The sequence below is a fragment of the Rissa tridactyla genome, chromosome 1 (assembly GCF_028500815.1).
Source record: "Rissa tridactyla isolate bRisTri1 chromosome 1, bRisTri1.patW.cur.20221130, whole genome shotgun sequence".
Classification (NCBI taxonomy): Eukaryota; Metazoa; Chordata; class Aves; order Charadriiformes; family Laridae; genus Rissa; species Rissa tridactyla.
The window spans coordinates 183,125,575-183,143,329 of record NC_071466.1 but is presented as its reverse complement, the minus strand read 5'-3'; the positions used below and the strand labels follow the sequence as shown (position 1 = coordinate 183,143,329).

General features: G+C 39.9%; 1 protein-coding gene and 1 long non-coding RNA gene across 7 annotated transcripts in view; one reads left to right on the top strand and one right to left on the bottom strand.

Annotated features, from left to right (window-relative positions):
- USP15 (ubiquitin specific peptidase 15) overlaps positions 1–4,195 on the top strand; it is a 64,541-nt gene extending 60,346 nt beyond the window's left edge. For all 6 annotated transcript variants that reach the window (XM_054199342.1, XM_054199336.1, XM_054199363.1 and 3 more), the window contains 4 exons: positions 678–827; positions 1,239–1,342; positions 1,929–2,017; positions 2,281–4,195. In XM_054199342.1, coding sequence (XP_054055317.1) covers positions 678–827; positions 1,239–1,342; positions 1,929–2,017; positions 2,281–2,466 — 529 coding nt within the window. In that variant the 3' untranslated portion in view covers positions 2,467–4,195. The remainder of the gene's footprint in view (positions 1–677; positions 828–1,238; positions 1,343–1,928; positions 2,018–2,280) is intronic.
- Positions 4,196–5,533: 1,338 nt separating this feature from the next.
- LOC128908693 (uncharacterized) lies at positions 5,534–17,718 on the bottom strand. Its single transcript, XR_008466074.1, has 3 exons — positions 17,361–17,718; positions 14,067–14,226; positions 5,534–11,807 (listed from the first exon to the last, which is right to left on the bottom strand). It is a non-coding gene; the product is annotated as an uncharacterized LOC128908693 (long non-coding RNA).
- Between the last annotated feature and the right edge of the window lie 37 nt (positions 17,719–17,755).

The following is a 17,755-nucleotide window of genomic DNA, read 5'->3' as shown; positions in this document are numbered from 1 at the left end:
TTTACTAGTTAGATACCAAGATGTAGAATTATGCGTTGACCACAGAAGAGTTGCTTCCATGCATTGTTCCTGCCTTTAATCCCTGAGCCTTAGTTCTTGAAAGATTGAAATATGCATTGCTGGGAACAGAAATGAGTAAGTCACAGCCTGTTTAGTACTTGCCTACTAAGGAGGCAAGTTTTTTTTAGTAAGGAGTTTTTTCAGGTTCCAGTAGTCACTGTTATCTGGGTTTAGTGGTAGGTGGGATGGGGCAGGAGATGGATGAATTTGGAAAATGGAAACTTGGAAGAACCACAGTTGTCTCTTATTTATGGCTTTTCATATAGTCAGCTTTCCTGAAGTATTTTCATAACCCTTCCATCTTTTTTCATAAAATATGAGAAAGCTGTGCTTTAACTAAAGGTACAGGGACTACTATAGGAAAGGAGAATCCTATAACGGGGGGTGCTACATTTGTGCTTGAAATGCTGTCGAGCTTCACTGTGAGCACGCTTGCACACTACCCCCTCACGTTTTAAACTGGAAGGGATATCAGTGGCAGAAGATGGAACGTGTGTGTGTGTTTCAGCTTTTGCTCATTCAGTTCCTACCATGTTACTGGCTTTCTCTATGGTAATGTATTTTCACATACATACAGCCTGCAGTTATTTAAAATTGTTTGTTTTTTTTTCTTTTAGGTATTGTCCAAACTGTAAAGAGCATCAGCAAGCTACCAAGAAGTTAGACTTGTGGTCACTGCCCCCTGTACTGGTAGTTCATCTGAAGCGCTTTTCCTACAGCAGATACATGAGGGACAAGTTGGATACATTGGTTGACTTTCCAGTAAAGTAAGAAACCTAAATATCTTGGTGCTAGAAGTGTAAAAGTTAGCGTGACTAGGGTACGTGTTTGATCCAGCAATTATGTAAAATGGTTTTGTTCTCAGCTTCCACGTGTGGATCCAGTAAACACTGATGACAAAATGCTTGTAGGTGAAAAGTATGAACTTGGAAAAATAATAATAGTAGATAAGTATGAAAGGACTCTGTTAATAGTTTTGGCTAAGATGACTGGTTCCTGTTCCACTCCTCCCAGGGTGAAAGAGATGCACTGTCAGCGTAGTCTGGTGTGTGTGGTTTTTGTGAGGAATATAAAACAAAGGGCTCAAAGACCACCAGAATGCGAAATGGTTAAAAATATATTAACGTGACCTTCTTTTGGTTGTTTTATTTGTGTGTGTTTGGTTTTTTTTTAAACAGCGACTTGGACATGTCAGAGTTCCTTATTAATCCCAATGCAGGGCCTTGCCGCTACAACTTGATCGCTGTCTCCAACCACTATGGAGGAATGGGAGGAGGGCATTGTAAGTTGATTTCAAATATTATCATTCTATGTGTCGGCTCCCTGTCCATGTTTATTTTGATTTAAGTACTGATGGCTTTGAATCAATGTCATTTTTTAATGGCTGAGGGACAGGTTTTTTTCATTACATTGAAATGCTTTCACAAGTATTCTAACACAAAAACCTATTTGAAATGAGCTTTCAGGGATAATTGTAGGTTCTTTCATACTTCTAGCTGTGCATATTGTGAAAAGAGACAACGTCAGAGCTCCGTAAGAGCTACTGTACTCGTACAACTGATTTTGTCTTACTTGTCTGTTGTTTTGTACATTGCGCATCTCCTTGAAAGAAGAGAGAAAAATGAAAAAGCGATTGAGGGATTTGGACTGTCCTTTCTCACTATACGTTCTCTTTAGAAGGGGAATGTTACTGGTTAAGCTTTCTTTACTTAAAAAAAAAAAAAAAAGGGTGACAGTATGAGTCAAATAGTGATAATAGGTTTTAGTTAGTTAAACGTCAAGTGTTTGACAGTAACAGACTGTAGGAACTGATTGTATTACATCTATGAAGATACAAAGTCCTTAGACATTGTACTTTCTTCTCCTAGATACTGCTTTTGCAAAAAATAAGGATGATGGAAAATGGTACTACTTTGATGACAGTAGTGTGTCCCCTGCGTGTGAGGACCAAATAGTGGCAAGTACCTTTTGTGTTTCTAAAATTGGGACGGTTGATGATGTTTTCTTCTTGAGGGAAGAAAAATGAAGAATAAATCCTGAACCTTGCAGTAGTAAATTTGTGGGTCGTAGTTTGTGTTCTTTCAAAGGACAGTAGAAAACAAAAATGGTTTGCTCCAACATGCAAAAATAACTTACATGAGAGCTTTGGCCAACAACAGCTTGGATTGTGAATGTTTTGTCTGGAGCCTCATGAGCATATTACACTTCTCTCTTTTACAGTCCAAAGCAGCATATGTGCTCTTCTACCAGAGACAGGACACGATCAGTGGAACTGGCTTTTTCCCTCTTGACCGGGAGACTAAACAAGGTGCTTCAGCTGCCACAGGCATCCCACTAGAAAGCGATGAAGACAGCAATGAAAACGATAATGATATAGAAAATGAAAATTGTATGCACACTAACTAATGGAAGAACTAGAAGCCATAAAAGAGACTTTCTTACAGGGGATACCTATTGAAAGAGTGAAATTGCCCACCAAATTAAGAATAAAAATCTGAGATGGGGAATTTCAGATAACAGAATGTAAATCTTTATTACATTTTAACATGTGCAGTACTTGAAGTGAAACAATAAAAACTTAAACAGAAATTGTCTCTAATGCATTTACAGTCTTGTATTCACAAGCTATATATAGGAAATCACAAATAAACCCCTTTTAAGTTTTCAGCTGCTGTTCTGATGGATTATGTTTTCTTTTGTTTTGGATGTGAGTTAATAACTAAAATGTTAATGTGGACTTCTGACTTTTATTTTCTTAGTACTGCAAGAATACTACTGCCAAGTCTCGTTTCTGGATGAATATGTACATGTTCCTTAGGCTGTCACACAGACTACGAGTAAAAATGTCATAAATACAGAAGCAGTAGTTTTCTTGAAACAGCAAATTTTTGTTTCTCCCTAAAAATTAATTTTGTTTTTTTTTTTTTTTTTAATTCGGTCACAATAGAAGAAATAGCTTGAAAAGGTGTTTTAACCTTTTGTGATATAGTTGAGCATCCAGAATATTATGTTCATCTTACTGCTGCTGTGGAACAGGTTCTGGATTTCATGCTGCATTAACAGAAAGTTTTCCAATTAAATGTAAGTATCCTTTGTTGCTTGTTGGAATCTACTCTGCAGACATAATTCCTGTTATCTTGCTTATAAAACACGCATAATTTTAATCTGGTGTAAGTCCAAAATTTAAAATTGTGCTGTAAGTTCTCTCTCCCCAGTTTTTGTAGTTTGACAGCTTGCAAACTACTCTGTAATAGGGTCAGAGTTACTAGTATTCTGTATCCATAGTAATGACTGTGTATCGGGCTTAGATGAGAATTTTTTCAATATAACCTGCCTTTAAATTGTTAATAAACAAAAGGACTTTAAAGGTAGGCCTGTTAATTTCCTCTGTGTGTTCCTGATGGAATTCACCATAGCCTTACAGCATTATCTGAAGAGGTAACTCGTTATTAAGAGAATTGGCATTTGCATGTTCAAGTCAGAACCTGTACAGTATATAAGGCATACAGACTTTGAATTGGATTTTAGTTGACTATGTTCAGGGGTCCAGGATGCCAAAATAAGTGTGACAGTTCGAAACATTTTTTAATTTGCTGCTTTCCCTTTGATCTAGTTGGAAGAATGTATTGTTGATTTGTATACAATACTGCCTTTGAGAGGGGCTCTTCAGTGCAGGGGCACACGTCACATATCTACTACCTGGAGAATTGCTTTGTGTCCCACTGGTGAAACAAATAATTTAAAAAAGAAAAAAAGCAAAAAGTATGATGTTCTTCACTTGAACTAATCAAATACAATAGGTTATAAATTGTGTATTGTAAATAAAAGTTCACTCTGTGAGTGCACATTTTGGTAAATTATTTATTTATGTTAGCATTAAAAAGTTTAAAAAATTGCATTTGACCAGGATATAAATGAGGTATGTTGGACATGGCTTTGCTTTATACCTTGATATTAAAACTGGTGTTTCATCCTGGTATTTTAAAGCTGCTTTGAGGTTTTTTTTTTTTAAATGTAAACTAACCTCCTGCATGACAGAGGTTAAAATTTTGTCTGCACTTGAGTTCACTTGGGTTTACATTTGAAATGCGCATGTTTATTTATACAGATTTCAATAAAGCTATTCAAGGCCTTATTTAGTCTTCCATTTTCTTACAAAATTCTTTTCCCACAGTGCTTGTGTAATGCGTAGTCTTCATCTAAAACTCATATCATCGGTTACAAAATGGCTATTTAATGAACAACACAGAATAAGATTAATAGTATTTTCATAAGATAGTATGTATAAAAGGGATTCTCTCCTGTCATTGTCTGTGAAAACATTTATAAGGCTGCAAAAAACCTGTTTATTGTCATAAAAACGTATTATTTGGTTTTTAAAAGTAATACTGAAACAATAATTAATCAAATGTAAAAATACTGACTCTGAGATGGTTGGTGAAATGAGGCAATATATTTAAGATCAGACAAACTGATACGGTGGGGGGGAAATGACATAAGCTTTTGGCTTAAAACCTTGTATTTAAGTGTGGAATACAGTAACCCAGTACAAAGCCATGTACTAAACAGCTTGTGAGCTTAACTTGCTTATTTTAATCAGAGCACTTGAGAATGAGATTTATCTGTGAAGTAGAGGAAGTAATCCTAGAGAAGTGATCATCTCTGAATAACACGCACAGAGAGCCCCCCGACAGTCATCCTCCCATTGATTTTTCCCAATTCATGTTAGCCTAGAACTTGCTTGGAAAACTCAGGAAGGAGCAAAGGATCTGGTTTGACTTACCAAAGTATCACTTTGGAGTTCGTAGATCGGAGCTTTAATATCTGATAACTCGGTCTCCTGACGCACTTCATTCTCCATTTGAAAATGCAGAGATAGACATATAGATATACGTACATGGGTTCTTAAATTTGAAGGAATGTTCTTAACCTACTAATAGCTGGATCATCCAGATAGAGTTTAAAAGATGTAGAAACATCTGCATCTACAGCTACTTGCTAATGGGAAGGCCACAACCCCGTCTAGCTTTCCCAGCAAGTTAGTGCTGTGTTATGGAGTGCAGTGTATTTTTTAAGAGTTTTGAATTCTTCAGAAGGAAGTCACTACGGCAGGCAAAGAAATTCATCGGCAAACCAGTTTTCCTCAAAAATTATGCTGCCTTTGATATCAGACTCTAATTTCAGAGCATAGTATCTCATTGTTTCTGAGTACGAGTTACTTTGACCAAAAAAAATAAAATCACCATAAGCGCAGTGAAACAATATGAAAGCTATATTTCACAGAATAAGCATATTCCTAGTCTGCAGGCAAATTGCTGTCTTGAGATTTTTTTTAATTCTTCTTCCTTGATGGGGGGTAAACTAAGTGTGAAAACAGTTCCACTTAGTTCCAACATTGCATGCTCTACTGGCACCACGTGTTCCTCAGGCAGGCAGAGACACCTCTCTTAGTGAAAAGAAATTAAATCTTGGAGTAGCCTGGAAACCCCAGAAGAGTCCAAATGTGATGAATTTATGACCAATTAGCCCATTAACGAGGGAATGAAGTGGGTTACTATATGCCAGGTAGCATTAACAGTCACCCTGGGCCAAATAATGCAAAAGGTGATACAGGACTCAAAGAATTCACATCAGTATGGTTTTATTAAAAGTAAGTTTTGTTATTTGGGGGGTTAGTAATTGAAAAAGAGAGTTGATAAAGATTATAATATAGGTGCACCTAGAATTATTTAAGTGCTTGGCACTTAATTATCACCTTAAGCATCACATTACTCTCATCAAAACATGAGTGTTAGGCAGTATTGACTGATACAAAGTTTATGAACTGACCAACAATCTCAAAATAGTTTCCATTAGGAAATCACTGTGGAATAGGGGTGTTACTGGACAAGTTAGCGGCACTTGGTCTTAAATGAAAGTTTTTATTCAGCGTGTAAAACATTCAGCTCATAGCTACAGAGGGTGGAAAGTGGTAAGTAGCCCTAAATCTTGTGCGGTGCTGGTGGACAAGCAATTCAGCATGAGCTGCCAGCGTGAAACAGTGGCGTAAGAACTTGACCTTGGATACATAAGGATCCTGGTAAAATACACCATTTGAGTTACTACCTTTTAAAAGTTCAGATTGTAACCCAGGAGACGTTATAGAGAAAAAGTTACAACCCCAGATTAAATACATTTGCACTAACAGATCTAAAGAACTGTTTTCTCAGAAAGACTACACAGAAGGGCCTCAATTTGTGTGCGACACCTTAACGAGGTGGGGGAGAAATAACTGGATGTATGCAAGGGGGTAGTGGAGTGGAGAGACAAATTCAAAGAACTAATGATTCAAAACCGAAACCAGACAATCTGAAAACAGAGAGAAGTGTGGGAGTCTTTTCTGCAATTGCCTTTTAAGGAGGAGAAGGAAGACCCCGGCGAAGGCCCAGCAGAGGCAGGTGGTGGGTGCCGAGTTAACTCTGGGCTGGATGCTGGCCCCGGGCTAAGGAGGGAGGAGGCTGGGACATGCAGTGGCCCTTCCCCTGCCAGGATGGAGACGTAGTCTGAGCCATCTGCCCCGGCTTTGAGATCTATGAATCCATAAATACCCTGTTCTTTTCAGAGGACTGTTCCTCCCTCTTCAGACCTAACGGCACCCCTTAAAAATCACTTAAAAGTTTTGAATAGAGGCCTGAATCGTTAATAGGGGAATAAAACCCATGCTCTTGTTTCAAGGTAGCAAATGATATGATTTTTCTTCCCTTCCTGCGCCATTGCTAACTTAAATCAAGGTCATGAAGCCACTCCAAATCCCATCTGAACGACCTCTTCGATTTATTGTCACTTGCTCAAAGTAACTCTTCCCCCCGGTTACCGCCTAATCTGAAACACACGTCTGTCTCCCTTCTCCTTCCTTCTTTGTGATGCTGGAAGAGCATCCCTGCTTTTCCGTGACAATTTCTGTCAAAGCCCCATGACCAGTTCAGCCATGTCCCTGTTGAAAAATGCACGGTTCCTCAAAAATGAAAATTAAAACCTACACATTGTGCAACTGAAACATGGTCTGCAGCCGGCTCTGGGGGCACCGAGGCCTTTTCCAGAACACAGCAAAGGGTGTCTGGAAAGAATTCAGAGGAGCTATGCTTGTTTTCAACATCTGTCAATGTTATAAAATACTGAACTGTGCCGTGGGTGTTGTGTGAATGTGAGCGTCTCTCAGCTGAGGAGAGTCTGCAAACAGAAGGGACAGTAATTACTAACTCTGTCTCATCTACACCTATTAAAAACGAATACAAAGAACATCCCTTCTGTTAACTCAGATGTTTGTTTCTCAGTGATATGAAATACAGAGTTTAGGACTGCTCACACGGGACTGGTTTCCTTGGGCAATTTGCTGAGTAAGAGGGAAAGGTATTTGGATCCGATTTGAGTCCTGCTCCCCCCGTTCCAACAGGGAAAGAGCAGCTTCCATAAACCCCAACGTAATTCAATCGCAAGTGAACAGGTCCATAAAAAAAAACCCAGGGCCACAGCATTGCTACTCTATAGATGCATTTGCCAAATCAAATAGAACCTATTAGTCATGTTGACTAATTTCGCATTACCTAATAGCTGCTCTATGAATTAAACGCAGCGTCTAAATAACCTATTTATTTGGCAAGACTGATGTCCTGAATAACTTTGCCATGTACGACATGGATCCTAAATACAACTTGTAGAGCTGAGTCCTACATTCAGACACATTTTTCGGAAGTGTAGCAGGACTGTCGAGAACGGCACTTTGATTTTCACCTTTTACTTTTAAAAAATTCTCTGCCACCAATGAGCTTCTGGCCTCTGAAACTATGTGAATGTTTTTGGGTTTTACTGTAAAATAAAATAATTTATATACTAAATTTTTTTTGCTTTCCAAATTCTAAATTAAAAAACACGTGAACATTTTAGATTAATGAACTACAGTTGGGGAACAAAGTCAGTGGAAATGTTCTGATCAAGCATAAGAAAAATATTCAGATTTCTGATGCCTATAATACACAATAATCACAATCAAGTGATGGGATGGGGACAGCAGAACTTTCTTCGTAAGATATCCTGAACTGTTGAATTCACTTATTTTTACACTATTGGAGGAAATTAGATGTACAAGTCGATTTTTGGTATAGGAAATAATGCCTTAGAAGTTGTCTTCAGGAAATGTAACCTTAGACATTTCTGTAATATTTTTCAGATCAGGTGGCAAAGATTAAGAGATAAATCAAAAAAGTTTGTAGAACTACTTACTATGGGAAGCCTTTGGTTATCCTCTCTCTCTAATCTTTGGATTTCTGTTTGGTTAACGTCATGCTCAGCCTGAGATTGTCACTTAGAAAGCTCATTTTTACGGCATAAATCGCTCCCTTAATATTGTGATGGATTATAATGTCCCCATTTTCCCAGTAGCATTTGACAACATTATTACCATCTGACAGACAAGATATTCTTTCCGTGACACAAAAAGCCTAGACAGATATACCAACTTAATTTATTTAACCGATAAAAATCTTCCCCAAAACTTCTGTGAACAAATGTGCAGTTAAAAAGAAAAGGAAACAGACCAGATTTAAGATTTACATTTCCATACTCCATTCCAGAACAGACACATCAGGTGATCCAATGTGACTCTACACAAAAGCAATAGAACCGATGGCAAAGAGGAAGAAATTGTGCAGAACTGTGAATGTATGTAAAAATGATGAATCACAGCTAAGACAAGGGCAGGAGTATGGAAAAGCCTTTGCTGCACGAATAGAAAAGAAGAATGTAATGAGAAAGTAGCTGCAGGATACTAATAAGGAGGTGGTAGAGAATTTCAAATACATTCTAAAAGAAAGCAGAGTCCTTTGTTTAAAAAATAAACCAAATACTGCAGAAGTCACTAACAAGTGACTGAGAATTAAAACCTTTGATAGGTGTGGGTTGCCTTGAAGGGAAAAAAAACAAAAGTAATTTAGTTCCCAGCAATGGATTTAACTTCTTAGTGAAAGACACAGAAAACCCCGAGAAAGCAAACAATCTAGAGGTGATCCTTCCACATTATTAGGACTTTTTTTTTAATAAGAAAATAATAGAATAGCCATACTATTTTTTGACGTGAGTCCTCACCTAGTCATTATCTAGTAAACTACAATGTATGTGTCCAAATATTGGAAAATGTCTTGAGAACAGTAGATGTGTTCGTAACACTGAGGAACACATTCACAAAGGAAGGCTCCAAATGTCCTGAAGGAGGGAAAAAATCCATGAAGTGTCAAGTTTTTTGAAACCCTACTGTAACTTTTGGTAATGCTGGTCCTGGCTTTCTATGGTCTTGCCTCCAACAAAATAAGACATTCAAGCCCACCATACCAAAGTGCGGCTGAGCTGGTCAGGAGCACAGCCATCTGGTAAAGATTTTGTCAATACTGAGTACATGTTAACTGCTAATTTCATAATTAAATTGCTTATCACATCTTCTTAGGTCGTGACGTAGTTTTGTTAGTTAAGACTGGAGCAGGGAAGTAGGGCCCCTAGAAATAAACAGCCAGAGGAATCTCCTGATGACCGTGCTGCCAAAGGGAAATAAGGTCTCAGACTGGCTGAACAAGTTTCAGGTCCCACTTAATGATCCATTCAGCAGCTCCAGGGCTTGGCTCCCAGCTGGAACAGCCGACCTGGAATTTCCTATGCTCCAGCCAGTGGCTGGCCAAGAGCACATCCACACACCAGCGTGAGGAGGAGGACAAGCTCATCCACCGTGGCCTGGGAGCAGGTTCCAGAAAGGGGCTCCCATTTGTGAAATACTGAAGACGACTTTTAGAAATGCTTCCAAAATACCAGTATTAACTATGAAATTCCCACATATATGCATCCTTGGATATGGATGTACCAGCATGCACATGACCCAGGGCATGGATACATACTATGGTATAGCCCTGCTTTACCGGGAACACGTATTCACATGTGGAGGTGATCTGTGTAGTCATTTTACTACAAAAGAAAGCGTTTGGCTCTTTATGATTAGATTTCTTTGGCCGTCTTCCAAATTCCCTAAGAAGTACCTTCATTCTGTTTATCTGTTTTGACTCAACCCGAGTAACAATATTTCTTTCAGACTGCTGCTTATAAACACAGCCACGCACAAAGCCATACAAATATTCACAGCAAGGGCAAAGCCCTCTAAATGAAAGAAGAGGTCTATGATCTTCATAAAGCAACAGAGATGAGTGCAACATAAAAAGTAAATCAACGCCTCTGTACCAAAGAGGAGTTCATCAGGATCTCTTCCATAAGAAATCTTTAATCCTTGTGGTTTATCAAAAGAACTGCCTGTAAAATAACAGAGTCCTCATGCTTCAGTGATTTTTGTGAACAGTTGTGCTGGAGGCTCTTGAAAGTACCTGGCCACGCTGAGTCTTTTCTAGGCTGCTCTGAGGTAGCTACAAATGAGGATGGTCGTGCTGGCAGTGTCGCCGTGGCAGTGCAACAGAAGAAGAACACCTACATAGCGCGCTGGCCTCCATCCTACTTATCATAGAATCACAGAATGGTTCGGGTTGGAAGGGTCCTTAAAGATCACCCAGTTCCAACCCCCCTGCCATGGGCAGGGACACCTCCCACTAGACCAGGCTGCTCAAAGCCCCATCCAGCCTGGCCTTGAACACTTCCAGGGATGGGGCATGCACAGCTTCCCTGGGCAACCTGTTCCAGTGCCTCTCCACCCTCACAGTAAAGAATTTCTTCCTGATATCCAATCTAAATCTCCCCTCCTTCAGTTTGAAACTGTTACCCCTCATCCTATCATTACACTCCCTGATAAAGAGTCCCTCCCCATCCTTCCTGTAGGCCCACTTCAGGTACTGGAAGGGGCTATAACATCTCCCCAGAGCCTTATAGGAGTATAGTGAGCATATCTATTTTTATAATTATTTTCTGCATTTTATAGATGTGACTGCAATGCTTTCCACACAGACAGAGGCCACCCCTAACACAAAGGATCAAACATCCATCCAGTCGATGGAAACTCTCCCGTGGTAATGGTATCACTCGGCAGCCCCAGGGCCGCCATCTGGAACGATTATCTTAAGTCGCCAGATTTAAGATTCTCCAGAGCCTGGGGGAAGCATCCAGTGGCTTCTCCTCTCTGCTGCAGCAGCCAAATAGAATTATTTTTATACAGGGGAACACCCTTCTCCTCTCTGGTGTTGGTTTGTAATTAGCAGATTGTCTGTAGGCTACTAGGTGTCTGGAAATATTTCCATAATTTTTGTACAAGCTGAAGAGGAGATAAAAAGGAAACGATTAAAAAGATAGAGAAACCTTTTTGGTAAATAGATGAGAGCGCAGCAAAATAAACAGACTGCAGCACAGTGCGTATTTCTGACTTTCTTGACGAGCAGTTTTATGATATGCATCCTGCAGTCAGAACCAGATACTCGGGAAAAGACTTCTCCCGAGAGCGCAGCTGATCCACTGCCCACTGCAAGAGCTCTGGATCAAAGAACACTGCCTACAATCACAATTATTTTGCTTCAGCACGTCTCTGCCTTCATTTCTAAACCAAAATTCCTGACAACGGACATGAAGACTGCAGTAGATTCTGATCAGAAGCGCAACATCGCTGAAGTTTCTCCATCCTCTGCCTGTGCCCCCAGGCTGTGCTAATTGTCGAGATGGTGGCAGGGACGGTCAGCAAGGGGTTCTTCATTGCAAACCACCGTCAAGTAAAATCTCCATCGTGGTTTTGGTATTTCCTACGCTTGGCAGAAAAAAAAAACCTGTTATCATGAATGCAGCACGTTACATACCATGCAGGGAAAAATCAGAGGTGCTGCCTGAAGAGATAATAATTCCATTATCAAATAAATACTATTTATTGTGTAAGGGAATGAAAGGCAGATTCAGTTTAATGCACAGAGTAAGGTTTGTTTCCCAAGCCAGCCACATACTTCCTGTGTGAGCTGGAAAAGTTATTTCATCTGTCCTGACTCACGCTCAGCTGTAAGTATGAAGGGTATGGGAGCTGCTGATAAGATTTTGTGAATACCATGTATCGGTTTGTCTGTCGTTACGCTGCCAGCTCGGAGACAGCACTACATTAATTCAAGCAGTGGACAGCAGTTCTTTCTCAGAAAAGATGTTAACAGATTCAGCTGATTCAATTACCAGTGCTTGAAAAGGCAATGCCAAAAAAAAAAAAAACAAACCCAAAAAACACTGCTTTGAGAAGCTGTTTGGACAAGGTTCAAGCAGGAAAAATTGGAAAACCAGCTTTGCTGGCTCGTTATGCAAGAGTCATGGCAGCCTCTAAGCCTCCGGTTGAGAGATTTGTGTGTGGGGCCTGAACCGATCGTACAGGGAATCGCTGCTGAGTACCCAGTACGTGTCGTGGGTCTGACATTCTGCGCATTGCTACTCAACATTTTTGTCAGTGACCTCAAAGATAATGTGACATAATTACTGACAGTTTGCTAACGACAAAGAGGATGATTCACTGATGGACAGCAGCTGGGATTGCTCTTCTAGTTGACTAAACAAAATAAAATGTGTATTAACACGCAAATATACAAACAAAATGTGTACTAACATGTAACCACGTGCTCACACCTATGCAAAAGGAACACAGGCTAAATTCACAAGAAGGGGAGATCCTGCTGGAAAAAGAAGTATTTTTCAGTTTGCTGCTAGATCTAACTTCCTCAGACAGCCACATCCTAAAGAAACAAGGGCTTTGCTTCCATCCCATAAAAACAGGAATACCAGGTGCTAGAGGGAAGGTTATTACCTCTGCTTTTAATCCATTTGTGGCTACAACAGAAATACTGTCTTGCCCGATTTATTGTGTCCACAATTTAAGCTTTTGAAGCGTTCACGTAGTAAAGCATGTGTATAGGGCTTCTTTGTGCTTAGACAGACCAATACAACACACAGGTTTTTATACAGGACTATGGGAAGTATTTTGTATTAATCTATCCTTCACTGTCTTCTAATTTAAAATTTAACTTTGCCTTTTGATATCAGTGTCTATGTTCAATCCACTACGAGGCAAAATTCTCTCCATCACGACTCTTAACTCTGTAGTGGAAAAAAGTACCAGAGATGCCTGCAAACATCTTTACGTGACCACAAAATTGATGATATTTCATATCCTGAAGTTAGTTTAGTACTGTTACTATGTATAGATTCCGATCAGTTATAGAAGTAGACAGGAGTGTTAGTAGAGCAAACTCAGAGGAAAAGTCACAATTCTTCCCATCAGCGTGAAACCAATTGATTGCCACAGTGAAATCTGATAGTTTTGCCCCTGTACAACACGGCGACAGAACCCTGGTCTCATCCTGAAAGCCTGCATCTGCACACACCGCTCAGGATGGACTAGAGCTAGGAGCAAACACCTGGAATTACTACAGCCGGGTGCTATCCCATGCTCAATTGAATCAAAAGGACTGATGCACATCATTGGGAATGAACATGCACACTGTTTCCAAAAGGTAATTTAATGAATCACAACAGGTCTCATGAGCATTTTTGTTGGTAATTAGGGCCATAAAGCTACAGGGAATGATTTCAATCACCCACTGTCCATCAGAAAATAACACATAATTTAATAACAAAGCAAACAACAATATAATAATTGCAGCTTAACAGCTAACTAGCATTTTTAGCTTGCTAGTCAAAAACGTGCCCTCAGAGATGTCCGCAGACGCTGCTCCACTTTCTGACTCAAAAGCAACTGGAATGGAAACTGAGGCATTTAAAACACATCAAAAGACAGGCAAGCGCTCTTACTCAGGGTTAGGAATGCATGCAATAGTATGTATTGCAATGAAATGCAACTACAGTAAGTCACATTCACGATCAAATCTGTGCCACTTAAAAGGATCCTGGCTAGTTTAAATAGTTTAACTGCTGTGGTTTAGCTTAACTAACAACAGCTAACAAAAACCTGCTGCATTTACAAAAGGTTCACATCAAAACAGTGAGAAAGATCATCTTGTTTTTAAGAGACGCACCTGAGATTCAGGCATGTGTATAGCTCCCAGTTCTCATATTCAGCAGATTTGAAAGAGTTTTCAATTCTGCAACCACTTGTATGATTAATTTCCAAACCCAAGAGCAATCCTGCTGTATTTGGCTGGCAGTGCTGAGCAGACTTAGCGTCAAAGCTGGTAGCTGGAAAGACATGTATGATAAACGTAAATGATAAAAACTGATGTATGCAAATAGGACATATTTTAAACTAAGTCACTGAGACTTAAATATCAAACACAGAACGGCCTTCAGACAAGATGGAGACTGCACTTTTAACCTAAAAAATCCCTTTTAATTAATAGACATGTTGCTTATTAAATTAATTCAATACCCAATTTCCTAAGATCCTGAATTACAGCAGGTCTCACCAAATCCACGAGTGCTCTGCTTGGTTCAAAAAGTGTCACAATGTATAAATAGAAACTACGTGATACTGAAAAGTCATAATTATCTCAATCTTAGAAGCAGATGAAATGCTCCAGAATACATTGTTACAATATTTGATGATTAATTTTGCATTCCAGTACTGTGAGCTGGGTACTATTACAATTGTAAGTCCAATTTTGTCTGATACAGCTAAAGCAGGGTGCTGATAATCTGCAGAGAGGACAGTGGAAGACTGAAAGCTACACTCTGGGCACCACAACAGACACCTGTAGAGCTGCAGTAAATTTTTTTTTCCCTGCATCTCAACAGACTATTAAATCTAAGATTCTATAATGTAATAAGAAGAGAAAATTATTTTAAGAATCAAGAATGTTAGTATTTTTTGCTTATGAGAGGGGTAGCATACAGTCCTTTTTTTCCTGATCTACAAAACAGAGCATTGAGCAAATTGAGAGTAGTGAAAAGGGTGGAACATCAGCCAGAAACAGGTTTAAAAAAAAAATAGAGGTGGCAGGCTTGGTGTCATGCTGTTACAAATACGGAAAGCCCGTAGCATGCTCCCTGTTCTATGCCACTACACAGGCAGAATAAGAAAGGGCGGATAATCAGCAGGTACAAGCTAGTATGATAAAAACAATTAACATCAGGAAATAAACTGATTTTTCTCAAAAACCCCATCATTTTACACAAACAGTATAAATTACAAGACAACCAATACAATACAAAAAACATTTCTTCCTAAGAGGTGTAATAGTTTATATTCCAAAATATTTATCACTACTGTTGATAAATATTTTTACAATTTTTTACATAGTCCCTATCAAAAAATTCATACAGCAACAAGCTGTTATTTTACTCAACATTTTTACAATTTTACTCAAATACAGTAATCACCTACTTCCTCAGTACTCGTTGGCATTGCTCTGAGAGGAAGGGTAGACAAATTTACTGCTAGGGCTTTGATTAAAGAAAACACCATCTATTTTTTCATATAAGTTAACTTATCAGGCCTTCACAATCTAAAAGTAGTCCCCCATTCAAACTGAATGGTTACAGTAGTCTGATTGGTTAAACAGAACAGTAGGATTTGCAGGAAACTAGTATGCACAATCTAATACATGCTAATTTGCTGCTTTTAAATGCAATTAATCTCAATTCTTCTTACTTGTCTCACCATTGTTAACAGGGAAATACGGCCATATGACAGTTTTCCTCATCTTCCTCATTGTGATTACACGGATAACAGTGGGATGCTTTAACTCAAGATGTCGCATTCAGACAAATTCTACCCAAAACGCTTGCTCCCTTTTCGTAAGAAAGGCAGTGTTATGAAACAGTGTACTGACCCTGAAATTTCACAAGAAATTTCACTTGTTTTAGTTTAGGCAGGCAAGTAGATTCAGGGAGTACCAGTATGCCCACAGCTCACTGTGTAGAGTAAATCGGTAGAAAATTCCAAACAGCAAAGAGGAAGTAAATCGTTAAAGTATACTTAAGAAATACCTATGCATAGTCAATAATTAATTGACTCATTCTCCTAGCAAATCATCCATGTTTCTTATGACGGTATTTGGATTGGTCCATGAATTGCCATCAGGATTGAAGCCCAGAACGGAAGCACTTAAGACGCTAAAGTCCTTAGGAAGACGCTTATTGGTTAAGCACAGAAATAGTTCTACTGAAGACAACAGTCTTGGGTTTTGTTTTTTTAAATAAGCATATAAAAATCAAAGCTTTTGAGAATACACAGACCAATGGATTTTGAAAGCGTTAACAATGATGCAGAATGATGGGTTTGATTTTACTGAACAGAGGGGTGAAATCCTAATTCCTTGTCTGAAGGCACATCAAGTTTGACCACCTAATTCAATTGTGCCAGTATTACACGCAGTTTTAAAAACTCACATCCATTTATCCAGTTCTGTCAACACCCAGTAATTTGAAAAGGATGTAAAAATGAAGATCTTAAAATAATAAATTACTCAAAAAGCAATTCTGCACTCTCTGCCTCATAAAGCACACCTAAAGATTCATGTCTACAGGCACAGTGTACAGTGCTGTGCCAGTGGGAGCCTGTTTATGATTTGCAATGTATCTCACAGCAAATGAACCCCAACATACAAGTAAGGATGCTCAAATTTATGAGAAGTTCTTTTCCCTTTTTCATTACAAGACACGCACGCACAGAGAGAGACAAAAAGAAATCTTAGAGCGTTCTCCGAATAAGACTGAAGACTTTCAGGAAAGTCTGGAGAAAAGCCACTATTTAAAATACAATTATTTTAAATAGTAAGGCAGTAAAAAATTATTCTCTGTTATCATTCTTCATAACTTTTTTTCCAAGATTCCCAAGTTTAAGAAGTACAGACTTTGGAAACTCAACCATGTTTTCCAACTCCCTGGTTTTATGGAATGGTAACGGAACCGTGCTGCATTACAGGCAGGCAGCCACCGCTGTACAGGATTTACAGCAACCGGAATATGGAAAAATAATTCTTGCAGCAACCAAAACCTTTGTGAAATGTTAACCGTTCGATGACGAATGGTGTCCTCCAGAAGGGAGGGAAGCCTTTGCCGTGGCTGAAGTTAGGCAACAAGGCACTGGCACTACAAGCAACAAGGCACTGGCTGAACATCTTACGCTCGCTGTTGGGGTGCCTGTTTTCAAAATGGGTTAAAAACAGCTGGTTGGAAAGCTTTTGAATTTCAGAGGGACACTACTCAGCAGCAGCGAGTGACAAGGAAGGTACCTGGGACCCGACTGCCCCCCTTGTCGCCTTGGTTTTACCCTGGGTTTATCCTAAACTTCTCAACGAAGGCTTCAGCCTGACTTCGCGCACACAGACACTGACACACATCCCCACACACGGATCGCGAAGGACACAAACCTTCCCCTCCTGCAGAAGAAAGCAAAGAACTTCACAATTCACAAGGAAAACATAACAGTCTGCCCCGCTTTTTCGTTCTCTAAACCTCATTCAGCGCCGACCCCCCACCCCCGCCCCAGGATCCGGACTGGGGGAGAGGGGCGTCCTCCAGCTGCTCGGCCGGGCGGTGGCCGCCGAGGGCCACCTGCACTGACCCTCGGCCTGGGCCCCAGCGCCGCCTCCCGCCCCCCTTCAATGCCGGCCCGGTTTCAGCGACACAGTGGGGCAGGGCCATTGGTTCCCGCGCCGGCTCAGCTCGGGTCCGGAGGCTGTGGACGGGTTCCGCCTCCCGGCGGCCGCCGCTCTCCCCGCCCCCGGGCCGTGTGTGCGGAAGCGGCCCTGACGCGCGGCGCTGG